The sequence below is a fragment of the Mirounga leonina genome, unplaced genomic scaffold (assembly GCF_011800145.1).
Source record: "Mirounga leonina isolate KUSES-001 unplaced genomic scaffold, KU_Mleo_1.0 Mir_178, whole genome shotgun sequence".
In the NCBI taxonomy this organism is placed as follows: domain Eukaryota; kingdom Metazoa; phylum Chordata; class Mammalia; order Carnivora; family Phocidae; genus Mirounga; species Mirounga leonina.
The window spans coordinates 25,049,311-25,073,354 of NW_023270464.1; the positions used below are offsets into that span (position 1 = coordinate 25,049,311).

The window sequence follows — 24,044 nt, forward strand, 5'->3', positions numbered from 1 at the left end:
CGGCGAGGGGCGCGGGCGCTGCCGGAAGCTGGGGCGGGGCGCCGCGCGGGATGCGCTGAAGGGCGAGCGGCGCGGCGGCGGCGATGAGTGCCTCTGCGGCCACCGGGGTCTTCGTGCTGTCCCTCTCGGCCATCCCGGTCACTTACGTCTTCAACCACCTGGCGGCCCAGCACGAGTGAGTGGGCGCGCGCGGCGGGGGCGGCGGGGGGCGGCCAAGTGGCCCCCGCGCCGCACGAGCCCCGGCAACTTTCCCGAGGGGGCTCGCGCCGCCACCTGCAGGGCGGGGGCCGGCGGGTCTCCGGGGGCTCCCCGCGCCGGGCCGGGGTGGGGCGCGCGGGCGCGGGCGCGGGGGCGGGGGCGCTGGGCTCGGGCGGGCGTCCCGGCCCTTCGGTGCGGTTCTGGAGCCAAGTGTGGGGCGCGCGCGCCGTGCCGACCCCGGGCCCGGTGTCCGGGGGGCGGAGGTCAACGAGGCAATGCCCCTGCCCTTGAGCAGCTCAGGGGCAGGGGTGTGGGGGTGTGGGGGCGCAGGCACCACCACCGACGAGCGTGGCCGTGTTCTCTCGGGTCGGGCCGTGTTCGTTTCGCGTTTCACAGGGACGTGTCCATGTATGGACACACACATACTTCTCATTTCTTATTAATTTTAGAAACTGTTGTGAATGACTAGCAGAAATACCCCGGGCCGACAGGGTTCTCGGCGTGCCTTCGGCACTACCCGTGTGGCCCGGCCTCAGTTGTCTGGCCTGTCAAATGGCCTGTATTTGTATCCTATTGTGGCGCCGCTGGGGGTAGGACAGCGCAGGGGAGGGAGGCCGAGCAGTTCAAGGCCAAGGAAATGGGTGGGGCCGACAGAGGCCGCGGATGGGTTTGGTTCAAAGCCCCGCCTCAGTCTTGGGCTAGGCCACCCTGCGCCGGGCAGCTGCGCGCCTGCCCGGCCGGTGGGACAGGTGCCAGGCCTCCGTGCCTGCTGGTGTTCCCTGCTGTCCGCGGGGACGAGGAAGTTAACCTATTAGGTTTCCCGCAGCAGTTGGTGCTGAGGAAATTGCATCAGTCTGCACACGGCAAACCCCCTCCAGACCTTGGGGCTGAGGATAAGTGTCTGCCTCCAGGGCGGTGACTTCCTTCTCCCTTTCTCGCTCTCTCTCTCTCTCTGCTGGGGCCACCACTTGCTGACAGCCTTATCCAGATGGCCCCCATCCATACGGAGCGCTCCCTGGGCACTGGCAGTGAGGCCCTTGGTCTGACCCAGTCTCGGGGTGCATCTCCTGGAAGCAGCAGCTCTGGGCAGCAAATGTCCCATGTCTGTGAACACAGTGCCCAGGAGACCCTGCATTTCTACGGTGGCATCATGCGCAGTTCAACAAATATTTATTGAGTACATATTCTGTGCTTGACATCGTTCCAACGGTTGGGGATATAGCCATGGACAAGCCAGGAAAGGCTGGGGAGGCGAGTGTTGAGACAGACATCAATAAAGAAAAATGGGGTGATATGAGGGAAGGGGACTGGCGGTCAGGGGAAGCTTCTTGGAGGAGGTGACGTGTGCAGGAGGTGGCCACAGGAAGAGGTGGGGACAGAGCCTTCCACGTAGGGGAACGGGGAGCAGTGGGAGCAGAGGGGTGCGGTGGCGGGGCGCAGGGGTATTTGGAAGGGAGAGCAGTGCAGCTTACTGAAGGTCTGCATGTCCTAGAGAGGGTCTGAGGATGACTCGGAGATTTCGGCCTCAGCCCCTGGCAGGATGGTGACGGCATTTACTGAGCATACACTGAATTATGTATTGCCGTGTATTATTGAGCACAGTGCTAAGCCCTGCAGAGTTTTGAATAACTGGTTCCAGTGATTCTTCCCATCCCCCTGCAGGTTACAATCCCAGTGGCCTCTGGCTCTGTCTTCTTTCTCCGCTCCCAGCTCCCACCGTCCCCTTCCACACTGGCCCCAGGGCTGGGCTAACATCTGTTTCCTCCCTGCAGTTCCCCACCCCGGGCCCTGGCAGAGCCTCCCCCAGGAGCTTCCGTGCCCCAGCCCTTGGATGCTCCTCAACGGCCTGCCTCCTTGCCCTGGCTCCCGCAGTAAGCGCTGACCAGGAGGCCTTCCTCTCTGACTCGACTGTTGAAGTCATACCTGACTTGATGGCCTCCCACCAATGCCGCCTCTTCCTTTTCCAGAACCTCCCTCCAAGCACCCGTAATCTCTCCATCCACCTAGCCCCCTGGGATCACACTTCTGCCACGAGAGTTACTTTCCTGTGGTCAGAACTCACCTTCCCCAGCCACAGCTCCCCGTGGCATTGTTGGGCCCAGCACAGGGCCTTGTGCTAGCGGGCCCTCAGGTAGGTTTGAATCAGTTGGATTAGTTGAAGCTTCCTTCCCACCCGGCCTTTTACAAAAGCCTGAAAACCAGAAAAAGCAAGGCAGGTTATGGAGTCAGGAAAGAGTTGGGATCTCTCAGTCTCATCCTCTCTCTCTCTCTCTCTCACACACACACACACACACACACACACACTTTCTCTACTCATGCTCACCCATACACATCCCCTTTGAGTAGGTGTCCCCTTCATGGAAGGGCATCAGTAACCCCCCCCATTCCAAGACTAGCAACGTTTTCACCCTTGGGTGTGTCTCAGCCCTTACCCCCTCCCCCCCGCCCCCCAAGTCCCTGCTGGATCCTTCTCTCCCTGTTCTGAGCAGGTTCTGCACTTGGTGGTCACTGGGATACACACAGGATCTGCTGCCCCAGTTTCTCTCCGTTCTTTGCTCCTCCCCCAGGTGGCGAGTGTGAGAGCACACAGGTGAACCAATTTACGCTGCTCTCATACTCCAGAAGAGCACCAGCTGCGTGATGTGCCAGCTGTAAGCATAGGCCCTTGTAAGAGCAGGGATGGGGGTTACGTCCTGGCTACCACCTGCCTCAGAATGTGATTAAAATGCTTGTCAGCTTACCTAGCACACCTAACCTCTTCCCTTTTCATGGATGCTTCAGTCCAGTATCATGTTCCTGACCCACATCAACTTCCTCTTCCATCCTCTGCTCCTTTAGCTTATCCCTACAGGAGGAGCCACTGATGTGCAACACTAGAAATTTCCTATTTCAGCGTCTTAACTGGACATTGACACAGTCATCCTCATTCTTATCATAAAAGTGTGTAATCCATCCATCCATCCACCATCCGTCATCCATCCATCATTCACCATCCATCATCCATTCATCCATTCATTTACCATCCATCATCCATCCATCCATCCACCATATATCATCCATCATCCACCATCCATCATCCTTCCATCCACCATCCATCCATTCATTCACTATCCACCATTCATCATCTATCCATCCATCCATCCATCTATCCATCTATTCATTTGCCATCCACCATCCATCATCTATCCATTCATCCATCCATTCATCCACCAGCCATCCATCCATCCATCCATCCATCTACCACCAATCATCCATCTATACACCATCCATCCACCCATCCATTCAATCACCATCCACCATCCATGATCCATCATCTGTCCATTCATTCATTATCCACCATCCATCCATCCATCCATTTCTCCTTCCTGGCTTCTTTTCCCCTCTTTCCCTCCTTCATCCATTCAATTCTTATTATCCTAACGGAAGTCCCCAGGCAGACTTTCTTTGTCATATTCATCCAGGTATCTTGAAAAAAGCTGCATATTCCCATGCCTCACCCCAAAGTATTTGATTCTGTAGGTCGAGGGTGGCATTTGGAAATCTGGGTGCTCCTGATGCCCAGAGCCCATTCCCTGACTCTTTGTGGGGCCAGGGTCAGGTGCTGGAGATACAGCTCTCCTGCACCTGTGACCAGTCTCCTGTGGGCCCATCTACCTGCAGGTTGGATGGATCTCTTCCCACTTCCTCACTGACCTATCTTACACTGGGGGCAGATTTCTAACAACCATTCCAGCTGCAGGTGAGTGGAGTGAACTTCAGCATGAGTTTGTCCCTCAGCTGTCAGTAGGTATTGTTAGGTTGTGGAATCTGTGACTGAGAAAGGTACTTTCCAGAAGTCCCAGGGCATATGGCAGAGGTGATCCAAAAGTCCCCTTGTCGGTCTGCTGTGGTGTGGAGGGGTTTCGGCCAAGGAGTGCTGTTTGTGGCAGCTCTGAAGGGCTGTTGAGGAGGCTGTGGTGTAGCAGGCTGCTGGAGAGGGCCATGGCCCTCTGTCTAGGACTGCAAGCCCTGCTTGGTGCTGGAGGTGTGAGAGAGAATCTCTGTAGGTCTAGAGGTGACCTCTGGGTGAGAGAGCTCGGAGTCCATTGAGATAGGACCCTCCGTGGAGACAGGGACGTCCTCCATTCATCCACAGTGCCTGGCACATAGTGGTGCAGAAAACATTTTATCCTTAATATGTTTTAAAATTAGTTAATAAACAGATGATGAAATGACAGGACTTTGCTCAGGTCGCCCAGCTAGGCAGTAGCAGAGTAGGTCCTAGACTCTAGGTGTCTTGACTGCTAACTCAACCGAGCCTCACGCCCTAATGCTGTCCCACTGGGAGGGGGCCTTGGCCCCTGGTCTCCTTGGTATCGGGTCCTTTTCCTGTGCCCACCCTAGCCTCACCTTACCTTCCAGGCGCGGGGTTGGACTCTGGCTTGCTGCCCCGGGTGTGTGGAGCTGGCTTCCTTCTGGCCGCAGCTCTGGCCCAACTCTTCCTTCCTTGGATTGGCCTCATCCTCTGGCCCCTTTGATTATACACATCCTGGGGCCCTTCCTCCTGGTCCTCCTGGAAGGTGTGTGTAGCTGTGATTCTTCTGTGCTCCCTGGAGCTCAGTCCGAAGGTTTCTGGCTGGCTCTGAGGGAGGTGGCAGATTTGGTGGTTAGGCCTGTCAGTCACTGGGGAACGGGACTGGGAGGAGCGGGGGTGGGGGGTGGACGCAGAGGCAGTGAGGCAGGGGCCATCTTCAGGGTGGGCTGGGATGGGGTGGAGGGTGCAGGTGGGCAGGCTGGGAAGAGCGAGGAGCTGGTGGTTCCAGTCCCTGAAAGTCACACGGGTGGCCCGTGGGGGCCAAAGCACTGCAGAGAAACCTGGCTAAGCCCACAGCACTGGAACTGGATGCAGAGGCAGAGGTGGGGGGAATGCATTCAATAGCCAGGAAATTCCATGCATCAACATGTTTATTTCGATAAGTGACCGCCTCCCTGTTCTGGTCGTTGCAGTTCCTGGACAATTGTAGGGGTTGCTGGCCTCATCTTGGTCCTGGTAGCCCTGCTGGCTCGTGTCCTGGTCAAAAGAAAACCACCCCGGGACCCACTGTTCTATGGTACGTCTCCATGCGAGGGAAACGGTTGGTGTCCACCTCGCAGCACAGCTCTTGGGCCTTCACCTTCATCACGCTTCCTCCACAAAGAAGGAGTCTGTCTCCCATACCCTGAGCCCCACTGGGGAAGTGGCAGGAAACGGAGGAGTGTTTCAGGGCAACGCAGTCCTCCCCTCCAGATGAACACCTCCTCTGAGCCATGGACCCCACCCTTTCCCAGCAGGGATCATGGCGGAAAGTCACTGCCAGGGCCAAGCAGGAGGCCCCTCTGTTCCTCACCCCCACCCCCAGCCGTGCTCTGACCTCTGCCCTCGACTCTTGCAGCGGCTCCTTCCCGTGCTTCTTGCCTTTGCCTTGCTTCTTGCCGCCCCCTCCACCCGGCGTGGAACTGAGCTGTACAGTGTCTTGGTCCACTGAGGAAAACAGTGCTCCCCGTGGAGGGCTGCTACAAACATTCGGTGATATTAGTCAAATATTTAAACAGTGCCTGCGAAGTACGCTCGTGCATTACGTAAGTGAAAACACCCCTGATCCAGCACTTACAGCGAGCGTGCCTGGTGTGGCCCCGAGCACTTCAAAGTATTAGCTTATTTAATCCTCGCAACAGATGCCCTCCCCTTACAGATGAAGACGCGGGCTCGGAGCCGCTAAGACACGTGGTCAAGGTCACATAGTGAGAACGGCATTGACCCCCGAAGCCACGCTCTTCTTTGCACCACGCTGCCTCCAGCCAAGCCGTCCCGCCTTCAAGCGCGTCCCCTGCCGGGGGCTGGCAACAGACATTTCCCATGTTTCTGCGGCTTTTCGGGGATGTAACTGACGCCTGACACCGGGCAGGCGTAAGGTCTACCCCGTGACGATGTGATACACGGCTGCACCGTGAGATGGTGGGCACAACGGGGTTGTTCGCCGCAGGGTCCCTCACCTCACAGAATTGCCTTTTTCTGGCGTGTGGTGAGGACATTTAGGGTACAGTGCAGTCTTGTTCACCGCAGTCACCACGCTGTCAACTTACTCATCTTACAACTGGGAGTTTGTACCCTTTGCCCGGCGTCTCCCCGTGTCTGTCCCCCACTCACCGGCCCTGCAACCACCGTTCCAGCCTCTGTTTCTATGAGTTCAGCTTGTTTGGCTTCCACGTCCCCGAGTGAGATCACACAGTCTCGGTCTTTCTCTGCTGACTCATCTCGCTTAGCACAGTGCCCTCAGAGTCCACCCAGGTTGTTGGAAATGGCAGGATTTCCTTCTTTGTTTATGGCTGAGTCATACTCCATTTTGTTTATGCCTGTCTTCTGTACCCACACTTCGGGTACTTCCAGTCTTGGGTACAAACATTTAGTGCCCACGCTCACGGGTCTGCAGGTTAGCTAGGACTGTTGTGCATCAGGCTGCGGGTCATATTCAGAGCTGTCCCATGTGTCTCCTTGTTCTTGGACCAGCAGCTCCCCATGGTGGGCCCTTCTCATGGCAGAGGAGACTTGGGAGTTGGCCACTGTCACTTCCATGCATACTCCAGTGGCCAAAGGAAGTCGTGTGGCTGCGTCCATCATCAATGGCATGGGGAATATTCTCTGCCCACCGTGGATCTTGGCAAAGGTGGGGAGGGGAAGAAGAATTGTAACTAATTTCTCCCAACTTGCATATAAAAGACCCTGAAGCTTAGGTAAATCATGTGACTTGCCTAAGGTTGGACAGCCAGTGGGGAGGTGAGTTGGACCTGTCTGAGTTCAAGGCCCACATCATTTCTCTGGCCGCACACCACCTGTCTTTGCTCTGACCCCAGCCTAGGTTTCGAGAGTGGTCTCCTGCTGCTGTCTTTCCACCCCACTCCGTGGAGCCCATGCTTAGCTGACTTGGGTCTCTCCCAATTCCCCAGGATTGAGCACCCTTGTTCCTACGCCCTCAGCCCTCTGTTCTCATCCATGTCCTAGCTTGAGCACACTGCAGCCCTGGGGCCGGGGCTTGTCACCTTGGACCCAGCATCCGACACTCCCGTCAGCCTCAGTGATCAGATGCCGAGCGCTTTCTTTCCTGGGGGACCTTCGGGGGCTGATCCTGACAGCAAGGTCTGGAGCACAGACCTGGAAGGCACGGGAAGGCAGGGTCTGTAGGGCAGGGCACTTGCGGGCCTTGCATCCTGGGGAAGATGTGAACGCCGGGGGCTTGGCTGCAGACTTGGCAAGGCTGGCTTCCCTTCTCTGGGAAGTAACCTCCCCATTTTATCATGGCTGTTCTTCTGTCCACCTTCGAATTCTTGTCCTACCCGTGCCCGCCACAGGGCTTCTGATGGGGTACAGCTTGAAAATGCATCCTTATTGATAAACTAACATGCACTAAGTTGATCTTTTGCCATGTAAAACGTATCATTCTATAGCTGTGTGTTGCTGGTAGCTTTAAGCCTGTTTAGGAGATTCTCACAACCTGAGTGAGATTCTCTAAGACGTTGTGGCTTGGCTTCTTTCGTATTCAATTGTGCCGTCTTGTACCCATTTTAAAAATCACTGGCCTTTCTTCTTACAACTTGCCCATCAGTCATCATCCGTCTTTAGGCTCTTCAGTGTGGACTAGGGCAAACAGCAGACGAGCTGGCTGCAGGCGGGATGCTGGTATGGCCCCGGGCAGCCACTGGTAGGTTGTGGAGGATGGATGGGGTGACCTGGTAGGATCCCGTGGCACAGTTAGTGGGTGAGCATGTCATTCTGTCCCCCTGGTGGGTGTCCCCTTGGAGAGAGCACTCGGGCAATGACACGGAGATCCATAACAAAGGCGAGGGTCCTTCTGTACAGGAGGGACCTTCTGTTTGTCCATCTTGACAGTGCTCAGAGTCTTCTGGAAAAGATGAAGACGAAGTCACCATTTTTGGTGAATGCCAAGCTCTTAGTCATTGCCTCCTGAGCTACTGCTTTTTAAACTATTGCTTTCTTGGGGCGCCTGGCTGGCTCAGTCAGTGGGGTGTGTGACTCTTGATCTTGGAGGTTGTGGGTTCAAGCCCCACACTGAGCGTAGAGATTAATTTACAAAAATATAAATAAATAAATAACTACTTCTTCCTTTGCTCTAGTGTATGCAGTTTTCGGATTTACCAGCGTGGTGAACCTCATCATAGGCTTGGAACAGGATGGAATCATTGACGGGTTCATGACGTACTACTTGAGAGAGGTATGGGATCACTTAGTGACTGTAAGCCTTATGCCGAAGGGTCAGCACCCCAAGTCCCATTGCTCAGAAAGATGAAATCCCTACATTTAGTGTAAGGTGGTAAGATCCGTGGTATTTCTTTTACTGCCACAGATGTAGGTGGTTTATTCATGTGGGAAGTGAAGCAGAAAGTTAGGATTTGATCATGGGAGACACTTCTTTTCAGCATCTTCATCTGATACCTTCTCCCTCACACCTGGTCCACTACCTTTTTCCTTTGCTTGTATTTAATATAAATGAGATACTCTAAAGGAATTTAGTATTAATTTAGTATTTAGTGTCTTATTATTAAAACATTACTATATCCGAAAGCCCAGGTCGGTCTTACGTGTGTTAGAGAACACAGACACTTAATGAAGCCATTTGATGGCGATGATCCTTCCCTCGCTGTCATATTATAGTGCTACCTGCCCTTGAGAGAGCTAGTCCTCTTCCCCTGTTTTAGTGGTGTGATGAATCCAGCTCCAGAGGTTAAGTAACTTACTCAAGGTCACACAGGAAAGTACAGTTTTCATCTGTGTTTCAAGTAACGGCGAGCTTCATGTGTTAAGCAAAGGGAGTTTGGATTTTATCTCACATTCGAAGGAAGAATTCGAGTCAGGGAACATGCAGTCAGCTCTGGGAACGATGGGCTTGAAGGGGAGTGTCTGGGCTGAGAGCTGGGACTCAAGTCAGGAGGCTTTTGCAGGGCCAGCAAGGGCTTGAGGATGGCCTAGGCAGAGCCAAGCACAGGAGGTAGGGAGGAGGGACGAATTTCAGAGGCTTTGAGTGCTTGGAGTGGGTAGGACTCAGGGATTAATTAGCTGGGGGTGATGGGGAGAGTAAGGTCCAAGAAGACCTCTTGCTTCCTGCTTTTGGGAGAATGGTGGTGTTATTAAACTAGAGGGATGACGGGGAGTTCAGCCCCGCAGACAGGAGTTGGGCACAGGGTATGGGCACACTGTGGAGATAGTGCGGGTTCGGTCCCGGACCGTTGCAATAAAGCAAATATCACAATAAAGCAAGCCACATGAAGGTTTTGGCTTCCCGATGCACCTAAAAGTTGTATTTACACTATACGGTAGTCTATGAAGTGTACAAGAGCATTGCGTCTAAAAACCGTATATACCTTAATATTAAAATACTTTTTTGCTAAAAACTTGATTATTATCTGAGCTTTCAACGAGTCCTCATCTTTTTGCTGGTGGAGGGTCTTTACCGTGATGTCGCTGGCTGCTGACTGATCAGGAGGGTGGCTGCTGAAGGTTTGGGGTGGCTGTGGCAGTTTCTTAAAATAAGACAACAGTGAAGTTTGCCGAGGACAGGGAGAGAGAGGGAGGGAGGGATGCAGGTAGGCGAAGCAGTCAGACCACACCCAACAATCGCCATCGTATATGGGTGCAGTTCGTGGGGCCCCCAAACAGTCACAGTAGTGACATCAGAGATCACCGGTCCCAGATCACCATCACAAAGAGAATAATAATGGAAAAGCTTGAAATATCGCCAGGATTACCCAAATGTGACTCAGAGACACACAGCGAGTAAATGCTGTTGGAGAAACGGCCCCGAGAGACTTGCTTGACGCAGGGTTGCCACAAACCTTCAGTTTGTAAAAAACACAATGTCTGCAATGCACAGTAAAGTGAAGGGCGATAAAACAAGGTCAGCCTGTACGCAGGGAAGAACTGGGCCTGGAAGCGGTCAGGGGAGTCCTCACTGAATTAGTGACACTGCTCTAGCATTTTTTCAAATGGCAATGACATTGGAAGGTAAACATTTTCCAGATAGATGAGGAGGGTGGAGGGCATTCCAAGGAGAAGGGTCGGCTTGATCAAGAGCTTGGAGGTGAGAAAAGGCAGGTGTCTCCCCATGGTCAGCCCAGGGTGCAGGTGTGCAGGGATGATGTTGAGTTCATTTGGGGACATGTGGAGTTTCAGGTGGTGGAGGGACATCCTGGCAGATGTCCCAGTTGGCAGGGCTTTGCAGGTCTTGAGCTCTGAGGACCATTCCTGACAGAGAAATTTGGGGGCCATCTGAGTATAGATGGTACCTGAAGTCTTGCTCGGGAGAAGGGGGAGAGAGAAGATGGCTGAGGGTGGAGTGAGTGGACCTCTGGAGGCCGTGGCCAGAAGAGTCCCTGAAGCGGATTGTGAGGCCAAGAGGCAGACGGAACAGCTGGAGAGCCTGGGACCTCTGAGTCCAAAGAGTGGGGAGCTCTCGGGGAGGAGGTGGCTGCTGAAAGGGGGCAGAGGTTGAGGTGTTGAGGGTGTCAAGTGGTGAGGCATGAGAAGCTGGGATGGAGTGTCGCTCTGGGAAGGTTTGCAGGGCCAGGTTCTGGGCGCCTGGCTGCCAGGTAGGGGAGGTGGGGCCGGGCCTGCGGGCGGCCACCAGCTTTGGGAGGCTTTTGAGTGGAAGAGATGCGTTAGGAGCCAGGCCTCATGAGTCTTCATCTGGCAGGTGGATTGGCAAGAGAGGGAGACAGAGAGACCGTGTGGGACTGGCTCCGTGAGGGGCACTGAGGGCTTGAACAGGGCCATGTACGGACAGGGAGGGTGGCCCGCAGTGACCTCAGAGAGAGAATTGACCAGACTTGCCCGCAGACTGCAGAGGAGAGAGGAGTGACAAAAATGGCCCTGTGGCTTTGAGCCAGGTGGGCTGGGTGCTGTCATGGTTCATCGGGAGGCTGGGCGGGGCTCGGCGGAGGGCAGAAGCTGAGGAGTGGAAGGAGTTCAGGGGCGTTTGGAGGGCCCTCAAAGGGCCGTCCAGTTAAAGACACCCATCAAGCCACCAGGCGAGGCCGGCTCCGAGGGCCAGGTGCATAGGCATGACCATGATGTCGTGACACGGCATTGCTTTGTCCAGTCATAGCATGTCAGAGAGAAGGGACGCGGGCACGCAAGTCCAGCTGCCGAGGCACTCCCACCTGCTCCACGGTCCTCATGCCATCAGATGTGTGGGGAGTGGCGACAGAGCAGTCCCTGCCCCGGGAGCGTGGGGCTCCAGCGGGGCCGCTTCTTGGCCGCTGCCGACAGGACTGAGGGCGTCTCAGGGGGACACAAGGCAGGAGAGCATGAACGTGGGAGCGAGGAGAAAGAACGAGGGGGCGTCAGAATGACATTAACTCCCCTGCGAATTAGACCGTGACTTTCTGGGAGCCGTCCGGAAGAGGGAAATGTAGTGCGTCATAAAATCTCAGGTTCATAAAATTAATTTCTCAGGAGAAGTGTGGCTTTTCTTGATGGTATGCTCCGTGCTAGGCGTTCGCTATGTGACCTTAGGCTGGTCCTGTGACCCCTTGGTGCCCTGTTTCCTCATCTGTAGAGTGGAGTGAGCTGTGGGTCCCGTAGGGTGGCTGGGAAGGTCGAGGGGGTGGGGTGCCTGTCCGTCTGTCTGTCTGTGTGTCTGGGTGTGGGCAAGATGTGCCTTCCTCAGCCTCAGCCCAACAAGCCTGGGGATCAGCACGCAGGCGAATGACGCAGGGCAGCTGGTGGTTGTGGCGGGCGGGGTCTTCTCTGGCCACCCCCTCCGGCCAGAGCTGACGCACCTTTGGTCCCAGATTTGACTCGGCCTCGGCGCGTTAGCCGTGCAACCATGGTTGCCCACGATTCCACCTGCCTGGTGTCACTGTCCACGTGCGTCACCCAGAGGATGGCCAGGCAGGCTCGGGGCCATCCCATGGCAGACTCTGGCGACGGCGGCTCCAGGGCAAAGTTTGTACGGGAAGAGTCCCGTATGGGACTGAGGCTAGGTTTAGCTTAGCAGACGAACACAAGCCAGCTCTGCTGTTCCATTTTACTTGAAATACAGGTCTGGTGTCCTGGGTGGAGATGTTTGAGTCCTATTTAAAGTAGACTCCTCTTTTGCTCTTTCCTTAGGGTGAACCGTATCTGAACACTGCGTATGGGCACATGATCTGCTACTGGGACGGCTCTGCTCATTATCTGATGTATCTGGTGATGGTGGCGGCCATAGCGTGGGAGTAAGTCAGTCCGTCCGCCGGGTGTGTCCCTTTGCCAGCCTAGCAGCCGATACGCACGTATGTAAGGAAACCAGACAGAGGGGCAGGGCACAAACAGCTATACATGCACGTGAAGATACGCTCCACGGACATGAGTTAGACGTAGTCAACACAAGTTCCTTTCTTGGCCCCGCTGCCTTTTGAACAGGTCCCCTTTGGATGATCCCCTGCCATGGGGACAGCTTGGGCAGACCCCTTACGCTTCTGACTCTGTTGTCCAAGAAGGACAGTCTCGTCTGCAGCTGGGTCCTCGGGGATGCACGTGGGGCTAAAGAAAGGGGGGCAGAGTCTTACATGACGATTTCTGGTTTCTGGGGATCGGTGCCCTCAGTTCTGCTATGCCAGGACTGTCGTGTGGAGCCCAGGTGTGGGCTCTTCAGAGACCCCTACCCCAGGAGACTGTGTGTGGCACAGAGGCCTGACGTGAGCAGTGCTCTTGCTGGCTGAGTTCGTGGGACTTCCCCGCCCTTGCTGGGACACCCACGGCGGCTTTCTCCTGGCGTCCCTGTCACCCAGAACGTGTACCCTTTGTGGCAGGATCCTTTCAAGCCCAGCTACCTTCCCAGGCCTTCCCGTGGCTCCAGGTTGGAGAAAATGATGCATTCTTGCCCCAGATTGAGGTGGAAATTCAGCATGACCAACTCCTTGCCCTATGCCCCTGCCCCCTCAGTCATGAGCTCAAGGACAGCTCCAGCTGAGTTTGGGACTCTTTCAGGTCCTAGCCTATCTCTTCATGAACGTTCCCAAGCCTCCAGGGCATACGTCAGGTATTTCAGAGAATGCCTGGACTCTGCTTGGAGGTGGCCAGGAGTGGGTTGGAGTTTCTTTGGCTCTATTAGAGAAGTTCTGCTATGGAAGAAGATTCTTGTTTGTCCTCCTGCTGACAGTCCCAGTCATTGTGAACTGGCCTCTTGGGAAGTGGCAGCTCTTGGCTTGGGAGGTGGGGCAAGGCAGAAAGGTCCACCTCCGTTTCTCTTCAGAGAATCTCCCTGTGATCTCTCATGGCCCCTTACGGAGGTGGGGTAGCAGGGTTACCAGCTGAAAGAGCTTTTTGTCAACCTCGCCTATGAAGATTCGGGGTCCGCGTCCAGCTGCCCCATTAGGACACGGGCTAGGTGGCACTTATGATCTTCATCACTAGGGCTCTGGCCACAATTCTGACACCAGGGAAAGTCCATTTCACATCCTGTTACTCATACTCATTGTAATGCTTTAAAATGGGTCCAGTTTCCCTTCTGTTTTGAACCGTCTTTTTCCTTTCCTGCTGTGAGTTTCATAGGACACAGTGAAATGCAGGACTCCTTGGACTGTGATTGACCGTGTTGTAGTTTAACAGATGATCAGGGCAGCAAGCATAATTCCTATTCAAAGGACACAAAGAGGGTTCTATAATATATCACAGATGGAAATGAAATTTGATCACTAGGGCCCCTTAGGGTTGATTGATTACTATCGGCTCAGTAAGTTGCGATTCATACACTTCACTACTTAGGATAATGCTAATCATGTGGACCATCTTTTGCTAACAGTATTCTAAGACGAGTGAACTAAGCCGACATTTTTTCGTTGCAGGGAGAGTTATAGAACTATTGGCCTCTATTGGGTTGGATCTATTATCATGAGTATTGTTGTTTTTGTGCCAGGAAACATTGTGGGTAAGAAACTTTATCTTAACATTCACTTTCCTCTTCTGAAACAATGGGGGCGTGTTTGTAAATAGAGAAGCCATCTTGGTTGTTATTCCAAGCTTACTGAAAAGCGGTTATGCAGAATCCTTCCTTTTCCCCTCCATCATTTCACCTGTTAAAAAATGCTTTTGAGCAACTTTCAGAAGTGTACGCTGAACGATGAGACAATCAGCGATTCCTGACATTTAGGATCTAGAGGGGGTAATTTGTGTCTGCGGCTGTCTGCGGTGTGCAAATATTTCTTACAACTTTTTGTATCATACGTAACTCTTGACACATTCGATAAATGTATTTGAGAACTAAGGCTCTTAAAAGTTAACGTGAAAGGGTTATCATTTATGTGTGCAAACAATCAGGGTATTATATTAAATATTCTTTAAGATTACGGTAGCTAGGACATGCCTGGTAATGTGCACCTCATAGTTTTAAATTGACCTGTTTTATTTGGTCTCATGAAGAATATGGTCTGGTCCACAGCACAGTGTTAAATGACTTGGGGTGGGTGTCCTCAATGTTACTGGTGTTTAGAGATGCTTTTTGGCAAACGTTTGACTTTCTCTCTCTCTCTTTCTTTTAAATAGGGAAGTATGGAACCCGCATTTGCCCTGCTTTCTTCTTAAGCATACCATATACTTGTCTTCCTGTCTGGGCTGGTTTCAGAATCTATAATCAGCCATCAGAAAATTATAATTATCCCTCAAAGGTGATTTTATTATGTTAACTGTAACCTGTTCCCAAACTCACGGGGCGCACTCACATCTCCCGGCTACTGGATCAAACTGTGCCTCCAGGCACTGGAGGTCTGGGGCAGACCGTTTGACTGTGTTGATTCTGTGCATTGGTCACACCTTAGTTACAGTGGCAGAGATGGTCTGTTTCTGTCTGAATACATCTGCTACAACTGGCCAGGCTGTGCTTTCTGGACCTTCCTGTGCCCTGGGTCACACTGACTGTTCCCAACAGAGCCTGTTCAGGGTGTGGAGTACACACAAACACGGCCTGGTGTTTGAGCATTTGGGTAGCTCTTGCAGAGATGCCAGGGCCTTTCCAAGGGGAGGCTGGAGGGATCCTGCTGTTCGGGGTAGCACACACAGCCTCAGGGTCTAATGTACCAAGGGATCCAGGCACACGAAGACTGGCTACAGGACGTCTTCCGAGACACCTCCCTTCCACTCACAGCCAAGGTGGTCAAGGCGAAGCAGTGCCGGCTGGGCAGGTACTCCGTTAAGGTCTTCATTTCTAAGCCAGTAACATCTAAGTTTCTCTTCCTTTTATAGGTAATAGATCCTTAAGCAAGATCCTTTAAGCAAAGTGATATACGGAAATACGAATTACTAGAGATTGTCAGAACATGATTATTCAGTTGACTCTAAGATTTACAGAATTCCTTAAAATGCACTGTAATTTACAAACACCTCATTTGTAAACAATGAGACACCCGCTGTGCACACTCGGGATGACGCACTGATATCCTTTTGAGGAACGAGGTGGTTGTTACGAAGAAAAAGCAAACGGTACCCATCGTCGTCCTGGGCTCCACGGTTTTTAAAAGTCTCCGCGTCAGTGTGTCAACACTGTTCATGCCGTGAGACACAGGACACTGTTACCATTTTTTAAATGTTCAAACACAGTGATGGCCAGGGAGAAATGGACATGGTCACACAGTGCTGCTAGGAACACAAATCCAGACTTGCTCTGCAAGGCAATGTGGCGGTGTTATCAACCTTAGCAAATTTAACCCCTTAGCCTAGTAATCCCACGTCGAAGGCCCTGTCCTCGGAAGGTCATCAGAGAGATGCAGTCAAAGATCTTTGTGCAGAACTGCTCACCATCACATTAACAGTGCAAATGCCTAAATGTCCAACACTGTGAGTGGCTGAAATATGGTCCTTCCACATGATACTACGTTTTAGAAGTCTTTAATAATGTGGGCAAGTGCTTATAAGATAGCTGTTGAGGGTCCAAAGAACAAATACACAATTGGCTATATGTAAAGTCTTAATTTTGTAAAAAATAAATGTAGATCAGATAGATGATAGATGGCTCTGGAAAAACATAGTGACTCTTAATAGTGGGTTGGGTTTATGGTTACCTTACTTTTAAAATGAACGTATCTTACATTTATAATCACAAAACTCCTATTGCAAGAAAAAAAAATACGACTCTTAGAGCTTGAAAGGCCCTTCAGGATGACCCAGCCCAATCTCACAGAGGAGCAAAGTGGAAGCAGAGAGGAGGCGGGACATGATTTTCGTAAGTTAGGCGGCTAGTGGTTTATGACATGAATCACCTGTCTGCTGAATTCTCTCCCCATCCAGCACCATAGCACTTAGGCGTCAGCAGATCTCAGATTCTTCTTTGGCACTCTGGGCCTGCTCATTGGTTACAAACTCTTATTTTAGGTCATTCAAGAAGTCCAAGCCAAGGACCTGCTGAGAAGACCATTTGATTTATTGTTGGTCGTGTGTCTCCTCCTGGCAACTGGATTTTGTCTGTTTAGAGGCTTGGTAAGCATCACAGATCAAAGTAACATTAAAAAAAGAAAAACATGTATTTAATCAGACTTCCTAGTGCCCTCACAACATTCCTCCTGTTAGAGCCTGGAGACCCGGCCCTGCTTGCCGCCACTCTCCCACGTGCACCTCCTTCAGCTCCTTGGATTAAGCCCACCTGGAAGTCTCTTCCTTCCCCGATGTTAGGGTGCCTGAAAAATTAGCTAGTAGAGTCTCATTCCTTTGGTTTCTTTGCTGTTTCTGATTTAAATGTAAATGTCTTTGGGAAGGGTGGTACCTGAGGCCTCCATGATTGTGCTCCCCGGAGTAGGGACATGGCATTGAGGAAGGGCCCAGAGTAAGGAGTTAGGATCCTGGCTATTTACCAGCTGTGTGGCCTTGAAAAATGACTTAATCTCTTTGACCTCAGTTTCTTCTGAGGTACTGTTATAAAATAACAGTACCTATCTTACGGTGCTGTTTTGAAGATTAAATAAGAGAATAAACATCAAACACTTATACGTGGTAAGTGTTCACTACATGGGGTTACTAGTTACTATTTTTTTCTTAATATTTTATTTATTTACTTATTTATTTATTTGAGAGAGAGAGAGTGCAAGAGAGGGAGCACAAGCAATGGTGAGGGAGAAGCAGGCTGCCCATCAAGCAGGGAGCCTGACGTGGGACTTGAGCCGAAGGCAGACACTTAACTGACTGAGCCACCCAGATGCCCTACTGGTTACTATTTTTATTGATGGATGATCCTTTGCAGTGCTTAGTTTCATGGTTTATTCTTAGTGGAAACGAATTTCAGCAGCCAGAATCATATGGGTAACTATATTCAGCCTCAGTGACAATTACTCTTCTAAGCCTGCCGGCTTGCACAACAGTTGGGGAGCCGAGTGGCAAGTGTGAACTGATGTAGCTGACTTACTGTCTTGGGGTCCTTGAACCATATACTCTGTGCGGCTGGCTGGGTTCAGAGCGAGAAGCTGTCTTCAGAGCGGTCTCCATCAGTAAATCAGGAATTTCCTGGAGTCGAGTCAGCTAATAGGAGGAGTGGCACAGGGAAGGGATGTAAAGGAGAAAGCAGAGCCGTAGGCTTTGCTCAGAGCACAGAGCAGTTAAAACTGCTTTTTTTCCCTAAGTAATCTCCATGCCCAACATGGGGCTTAAACCCATGATCCCGAGAACAGTCACACATGCTACCGACTGAGCCAGCCAGGCGTCCTTAAAACTGTTCTTTGGTTAGTTTGCTCTAATTCCCAAAGCGAAAAGAACAGTAACAACAAAAATGAGCCCCAGCTGTATTCCTGCATAGCCATATCCACTCTGTGCACCAGAAAGATGTGTGCATGTGGGCAGGACTTTTGCAGACGGGCTTTTAAGTTTGGGCCCATTTTTTACCAACTCTGCCACTGGCCCGTGTTCATAGATGCTATCTAGATGGGACAGCATTTATGGCCAAAGACATGAAGAGTGATGCAGGAGGGAGGGGACTCAGAGGGGACCTGGCTGGTTACGTGCCAGAGAGGCTGTGTCTCTTCTGTGGCCAAGAGCCTGCTGTGACCAACTCTGCTCCCCGCTCCCTTTCAAAGTGGACACAGGATGTGGCTTCACACAGGACGACCCTGCTTTCAGATCACCCTTTACTGCCCCCAAAGGCCCTGTGCTCCGTGAGCCACTGGAGAGAGGAGGAGGCTGTTTTTTTAAAGTCTGCAATGCATAGTAAGATGAATTTGGTCTAGGGATGTGCTTTTCTTCCCGCAGAACAGCTGGCTAGCTATTTATTCCCAGGAGAAGTGAAACTGGTAATCTAGCGCGAGCTGCGAGCTGTGTTTTGGCCGGTGGAAATCTAGATACTTAGGAGGTACCCAAGAATAGAGCATTAGTTATTTCCTGCTCTACTGTTAACTTCTTCATCTCCTTCGAGTAGATCTGTAGAATATTTCTTTCCCTTCTACTGATGAGCTTCTACGATACACAGTTTTTGTTAAATAGCAAAACAGCTTGTGGCTGAACCCGGAACATTCAGCCCTCTTAGCAAACGTTGAGAATCAGATGTGATTGTAACTTTATAATGAATTCGTTTTTGTTCCCAGATTGCTTTGGATTGCCCGGCTGAGCTCTGCCGATTTTATACACAATTTCAAGAGCCCTACCTAAAGGATCCTGCTGCTTATCCTAAAATCCAGGTCAAGTAGTTATGAAGCCCATGGTCTTTCTGAAGTTAATGTTCATTCTTTAAGAATGGGAACGTGTGGACCCATGTAGGAAACGGGAGTTAATATTCTCAGAGATAAAAATGTTCGTCTTTGGTGCTTTTCGTCAGGCCAGGCTGTGAAGTTGCTGACGATGTTATTTCTCTGTTCAATGCAGATGCTGGCCTATCTCTTCTACTCTGTCCCTTACTTTGTGATTGCGCTTTATGGCTTAGTGGTTCCTGGATGCTCCTGGATGCCTGACATAACACTGATGCATGCCGGAGGTCTAGCTCAGGTACTAAACATACGCTCTGTTCAGAACGTCCGCTGGGGATCTGGCTGTCATTGTCAAGAATCTGAGAAACATCTCTTCTTGGTGTTTAAGGGTGGGTAGGAAGCAGGTCCTAGACTCGTCCCCTTTTGTTCTGCAGTTCTTTGGGAGACATTTCTGCGTATGCATGTTATTCAGATCTTGCAATAACTACATGGTAGGTGTGGCAGCCAGCTCTACAGGTGAGGAAGCTGAGGCCCAGTGAGGTTAACGGTCTGTCCCAGGTCACACACCCAGCAAGGGGCACCGCTGGTTCCCGGTGCTGTCTCCCAGTCTCTGAACACCATGGCTACTAAACAAGAATTGGGAGCCGTCATCTTTGAGATGTCTGTCTCACACTGAAGATGTCAGATTCTGTTGTGCTACACTACACTGAGCCAGGGAAACTGGGTTTGAGAACATTCTGTTCCCAGTCATGCCATTCCTTCCCCCTGCTACTCAGTCAAGGCCCTGGCCTCGAGCATGAGCACGGGTTCAGCGAATGCTTACTTCACTGAACTGGAAATAAAATTATCTATGGAAGTGTATTATTACCCAAAGTACATTTTTACAAGGTAACAGCAAGACAAACTGATCTTATGAACAAGGAAGAAAATTATTAAGTAATTTTATCTTTCCCCCCTTCTCACTATAAATAAAAAAGAAACAAATGAATCCATCTTGTAAAATCATTCTCTTGCATCTTGCTCTTTTCGAGCAGGCCTCAGAATGAGGCTCATGTGGAAGCGGTCAGAACATACAGTTTTGGGACAGTACAACAGCACTCTGCCCTTTACAGGCTGGGAAAATAGCTATAGGATTCATGGGTTAATACTTTAGGCTAACTCCTCCCAGTCTGAGGTAATTCTCAATTACAGAATTTGAGTATTAGTATCAAAAAAGTTGGTACAGCATCTGCCAAGTAAGGGTTCCTGTTCTTTCCCTGAAGGACTTAAGAGGGAAGAGAACTAATATTTACCCTCTTGGCAGACCTCTGACTAGCTGATTCCTTAGGCCAGGTTTTGAGCCTTTATTTCCATATCTTCCAATACCAACTATAAGCTGACTTCCAATTTTCTGTCTTTAGGCCAAACTGTTCCCAGACTCCTAGACCTAATCCCAGACTCAGTCTTTTCACTTGGCTGTCTTGGAGTTAGTGTCTAAAATAGGACTCCTGACCTTCCCTACACCTTACCCCCATTTCCACCATCCCTGCAAACAGCCTTTTCCATTCCCTCACCACTACATCTAGCCCGTCACTAGGTCTAGTTCTGTCTCCAGAGGAATCCGCAAACCCAGTGCTTACAGCTCATGGCCCTACAGTGGTCTGCGCTCTCACCTCTTACTTTACGGGAGGCAAAGCAGGCTAAGTGTTGTACTTACTTATCTGTAAAGATGGGCTGTGTGCTCTGCTGGAGTAGGAAATACGCAGGGGCTTAACACAATGAAGTCTTCTTTCTTGCTTGGGCAAAGATCATGTGGGATATTTTCAAGAGCCAGGCCTGGCACCAACCTGACTGACTGCACGGGAAGCAGATGAATGTGGTCTTCCTGTGTGCCCCAGAAGAAACAGTGTGACGAATACAGCATTACCCCTGCAGTTTTGTTTTGTTTTTTTAAAGCCTTACTTAAAGATAAGAAAGCAGAGGCTCTGGGCAGCTTATTACTTGCCTGGGGTCACAGTTACTAAATGGCAGAATAGGGATCTGGAATCCTGCCTGACCCCAATGCCCACATTCTTCTCCACTGGTATCCCTCTTCTCATGCAGACGTTAGGGGCGGTGGGGTCCTACGGCACAAAGCCAGACCTTTTATGGGCCTGGAGGAGCCAGCCTCTGGGTGGTGGGAGGCAGGGACACAGCGTGCACTGTGTTGGGCCAGGGAAGCGTTTAGGTGTTGCAGCGGGCAGCAGGTCAGAGGGTGGAGTAAACCTTGGCTTTTATTTTCCTGGCCTTATTCTCCTGTGCTCCCCAGGAGAGAGGGCCTCCCACCAGCCTCACTCTCACCAGTCCCTTCCTTCGAGGATTAGCTTGCTCAGAGTTTGACGTGGTTGCTGTCCCTCTCCAGGCCCTGTACCTGGGTCTGCCCCGTAGTGGGCCCCGGTGCAGGAACATGGACCGTCATCATTGAGGGGGCTGACAAGAGTGAGCCACTGTTGGACCCAGCCAGGCGGACAGTGGGCAGTCAGGAGGCTTGGGAAGGTCACACCTTGGGGGCCAGGGGGCACTTGAAGCGATAGCATTAAGACTAATCCCGACTGTACCTGCTGGTGAGGGCCAGGCCTGCAGACAGGCCCTGTGGCTCCGGCCAGACGGTTCGGGAAAGGGCGGCGGGGCCGATAGAGCCCTCAGCAGCAGTAGCAGGGGCTTCAGCCAGACCCCGGGCCTTGCCGGAATCCTTGGGCTTATCCACCACTGCCCAGTTTGACAAGGTAGCTGGAGGCTACAGACCAGAGCCTGCAAATGTCAGAAGGAGGTTTCTCCCAACCCAGAACGGTGTCATCTGAGAACTGGGTGTCTGACAGTCCCACAACTCTGGGCTGGGCTTTAATATCTATCTACTCGGAGTGTTTAGCCAAAGGAAAAGTTACAAATCACACTGGAACCAAAGTGCCCATGATGAGAATGTTGAATTCCAGGTATGTGATTGGTTTTCTACCTGGCCAATACTGGCTTCTGAAACGAATTCTCGCCTTGGGAGGGCATCTGAAACTTTCATCACAGAAAACACCCTCCCTAACCCAACTCGCATCCCTCGCTGCTAAAACTGTCATTTAGAAGGTTTATGCACTCACGATCCCACTAACTTTATCAAAGTTTGCATTTCTTGAAAGGTCTAGTGAACTCCCAAGACTCTGTGATTTAGTAAGAAAAAAAAATCTTTGAAAAATTTCTAGATCAGTACAAGTCCATGGAAAACATGTTAAGTTCTTATGGGTCCCTGATTTCAGATTCTGTAGGAAACTGCCAAATCTGCTGTCTTCAGAAATCAAAAAGTAAAATAAAATCAAATAAGCAGGACACATTTTACACCAAAGAGCCAGTGGGGACTTATTCATAACTCAATTGTCTTTTCTTATAAAATTCCTATTGTAGGATTGAAGTTGCAAGTCTAGTTTGAAAAGTATTGCAGGCTGCTTAGATCCACTTATTATTAGTACCTTCTAGCAACTGAAGAATTTTTCTCTGCTAAAATATCACTGAACATTAGAAGAAAACAATCTAGTCAATATGGTTAAGAGCACGAGCGCTAGAGAGACTGTGTTGTTATCTCAGCCTGTCCCTGAGGAGCTCGTGACCTTCACCACCTTGGATTCCTCTGCTGTGAAAGTTAGGATAATACAGGAGCTTTCTCCTAAAGCTGCTGGGAGGGGATTAAATGAGGGCATATATGTAAAAGGCTTACAACAGTGCCTGGCACAGAATGCGCTGTGGGTCTTTGTTGCTGTTCTTCTTGTTGGTTTAAGATTCCCAACAGGAGTCTAGAGAGGAAGTGCCTTGTGTTGCTCAGGAGATTCATTCATCTGTAGCCATGTGTAACAGATATTATTACCTAAAGATCAGAGAGACTGGGAGAGAGCTTTGGGATAGACTCGCAGTGGGTTTGTCAGGGAGCCTGCCGCCCATCCAGTGCCACCCACAGGCCTGGAAGCAGGAACAGTCTCCCCTGGGTCGGGAAACACCCCTTCCCACTGGCTGCTCAGACTCTCCCACTCCCTGGCTACAGCGGATGCTGTGTACTTCCTCACAAAAGGGTCTGGAAGCTTATCTGTGGATAATTTGGTTGTAGAGTTGACTCTCCTGGAGGCGAATTTTATGTTTTTTTTCCTTATGGAAACCTTTAGGAAATACCTGAAAGATTTCGGAAGAACATGGATAATTGGGATACTAATGCAAATCCTCTTTTAATAGTTTGCTTCAAGTGTAATTCATCAGAAAACATCTTTATTTAGTATTAAAATTAGACTTTGGGTTTAATGTCTTCACATGATTATCCTTTGGTGGAGACAGATCGTCTTGAAATTGTCAAAAGGTCAGCAAGGGTATCTAGAAACAAAGAGCCCACCTGAGTTCTCAACAAAGTAGAATTTCAGACATGAACAGGCGATTCTCTTGGCCCTGCCCTAAGCACTCCACAAAGATCAGCTCATTGAACAGGCATAGCAATCCCTACGAGGTAGGCTCCATATTATCCTACTTTTATAGACGAGGAAGCCAAAAAAGGTTACGTACCTAACCCAAGGTCATACTGCCGGTAGAGATGGGCTCTGACACTGGAGGTCTGGTTCCAGATGCAGTGTTCTTAACCCCTGGACTGTGCTGTTCAGAAAACCCTAAAAAATGACACAGTTCTGGATTAACTACTTATATTGTATCAGCCAAATAGCCTGGCTGCTGTCCCAATATTAGTTTTGGCCTATGATACTTATGTGGACACATGATACTCTTTCAGCTCTTCTTTCTGGAACCGAGATCATGATTTTTAGCCATCCTTTCCATGTTGTCTCTAAATATAAGAAAAGGGAGCTATTAAAATTTAACCGTTCTTGGCTTTTTTTTTTTTTGGGCCGCATTTTCCATTCTAGTCATCCATTAAAAAAAAAAAAATCAAAGCATATCTTGTAAATTTACTTGAGGTGGAAGCTGATTTAGAAGGGCAAGAAAGAGGATTAGGGGCTCCCAACGTCAGATCACTGAACTTGGCAGAAGTTTCTGGGCTCCACAAGTCGTACCTATGATCCTGGGTGACAGCTCAGCGGCACTGAGCCCGGAGCCCCCGGATGCCAGCCCAGGGGCCAGGCTGAGCTCTCGGTCCTGCCATCGGCAGGCCTCGTGTGCTGGGGGAGGGAACCGTTCTCAGCGAGACGGGG

At 50.9% G+C, this 24,044-nt stretch overlaps 2 protein-coding genes and 2 long non-coding RNA genes across 10 annotated transcripts in view; 1 reads left to right on the forward strand and 3 right to left on the reverse strand.

The window, feature by feature from the left end:
• Nucleotides 1-6: 6 nt before the first annotated feature.
• TM6SF1 (transmembrane 6 superfamily member 1) overlaps nucleotides 7-24,044 on the forward strand; it is a 27,129-nt gene continuing 3,091 nt past the window's right edge. Inside the window, exons 1-10 of one of the 7 annotated variants that reach the window (XM_035024239.1) lie at nucleotides 7-175; nucleotides 5,185-5,288; nucleotides 8,347-8,444; nucleotides 12,338-12,441; nucleotides 14,053-14,135; nucleotides 14,750-14,871; nucleotides 16,571-16,675; nucleotides 18,763-18,855; nucleotides 19,040-19,159; nucleotides 20,648-20,725. In XM_035024239.1, the coding sequence (XP_034880130.1) occupies nucleotides 84-175; nucleotides 5,185-5,288; nucleotides 8,347-8,444; nucleotides 12,338-12,441; nucleotides 14,053-14,135; nucleotides 14,750-14,871; nucleotides 16,571-16,675; nucleotides 18,763-18,855; nucleotides 19,040-19,159; nucleotides 20,648-20,695 (969 nt within the window). In that variant the 5' untranslated portion in view covers nucleotides 7-83 and the 3' untranslated portion in view covers nucleotides 20,696-20,725. Of the gene's footprint in view, nucleotides 176-3,858; nucleotides 3,938-4,676; nucleotides 4,758-5,184; nucleotides 5,289-8,346; nucleotides 8,445-12,337; nucleotides 12,442-14,052; nucleotides 14,136-14,749; nucleotides 14,872-14,899; nucleotides 15,385-16,570; nucleotides 16,676-18,762; nucleotides 18,856-19,039; nucleotides 19,160-19,356; nucleotides 19,850-20,647; nucleotides 20,726-24,044 lie in introns of those variants that run through there. The other 6 variants (XM_035024237.1, XM_035024240.1, XM_035024236.1 and 3 more) reach the window with 6 other exon arrangements.
• On the reverse strand, nucleotides 1,352-4,888 carry LOC118023110. Its single transcript, XR_004682672.1, has 2 exons — nucleotides 4,593-4,888; nucleotides 1,352-2,389 (listed from the first exon to the last, which is right to left on the reverse strand). It is a non-coding gene; the product is annotated as an uncharacterized LOC118023110 (long non-coding RNA).
• Nucleotides 9,737-12,342, reverse strand: LOC118023106. The gene has a single exon (XM_035024244.1). It carries the CDS (start codon nucleotides 11,129-11,131, stop codon nucleotides 10,184-10,186), a length of 948 nt encoding a protein of 315 aa, XP_034880135.1. The 5' UTR covers nucleotides 11,132-12,342; the 3' UTR covers nucleotides 9,737-10,183.
• LOC118023108 lies at nucleotides 18,998-23,728 on the reverse strand. The gene is made up of 2 exons (XR_004682670.1): nucleotides 21,438-23,728; nucleotides 18,998-20,725 (listed from the first exon to the last, which is right to left on the reverse strand). It is a non-coding gene; the product is annotated as an uncharacterized LOC118023108 (long non-coding RNA).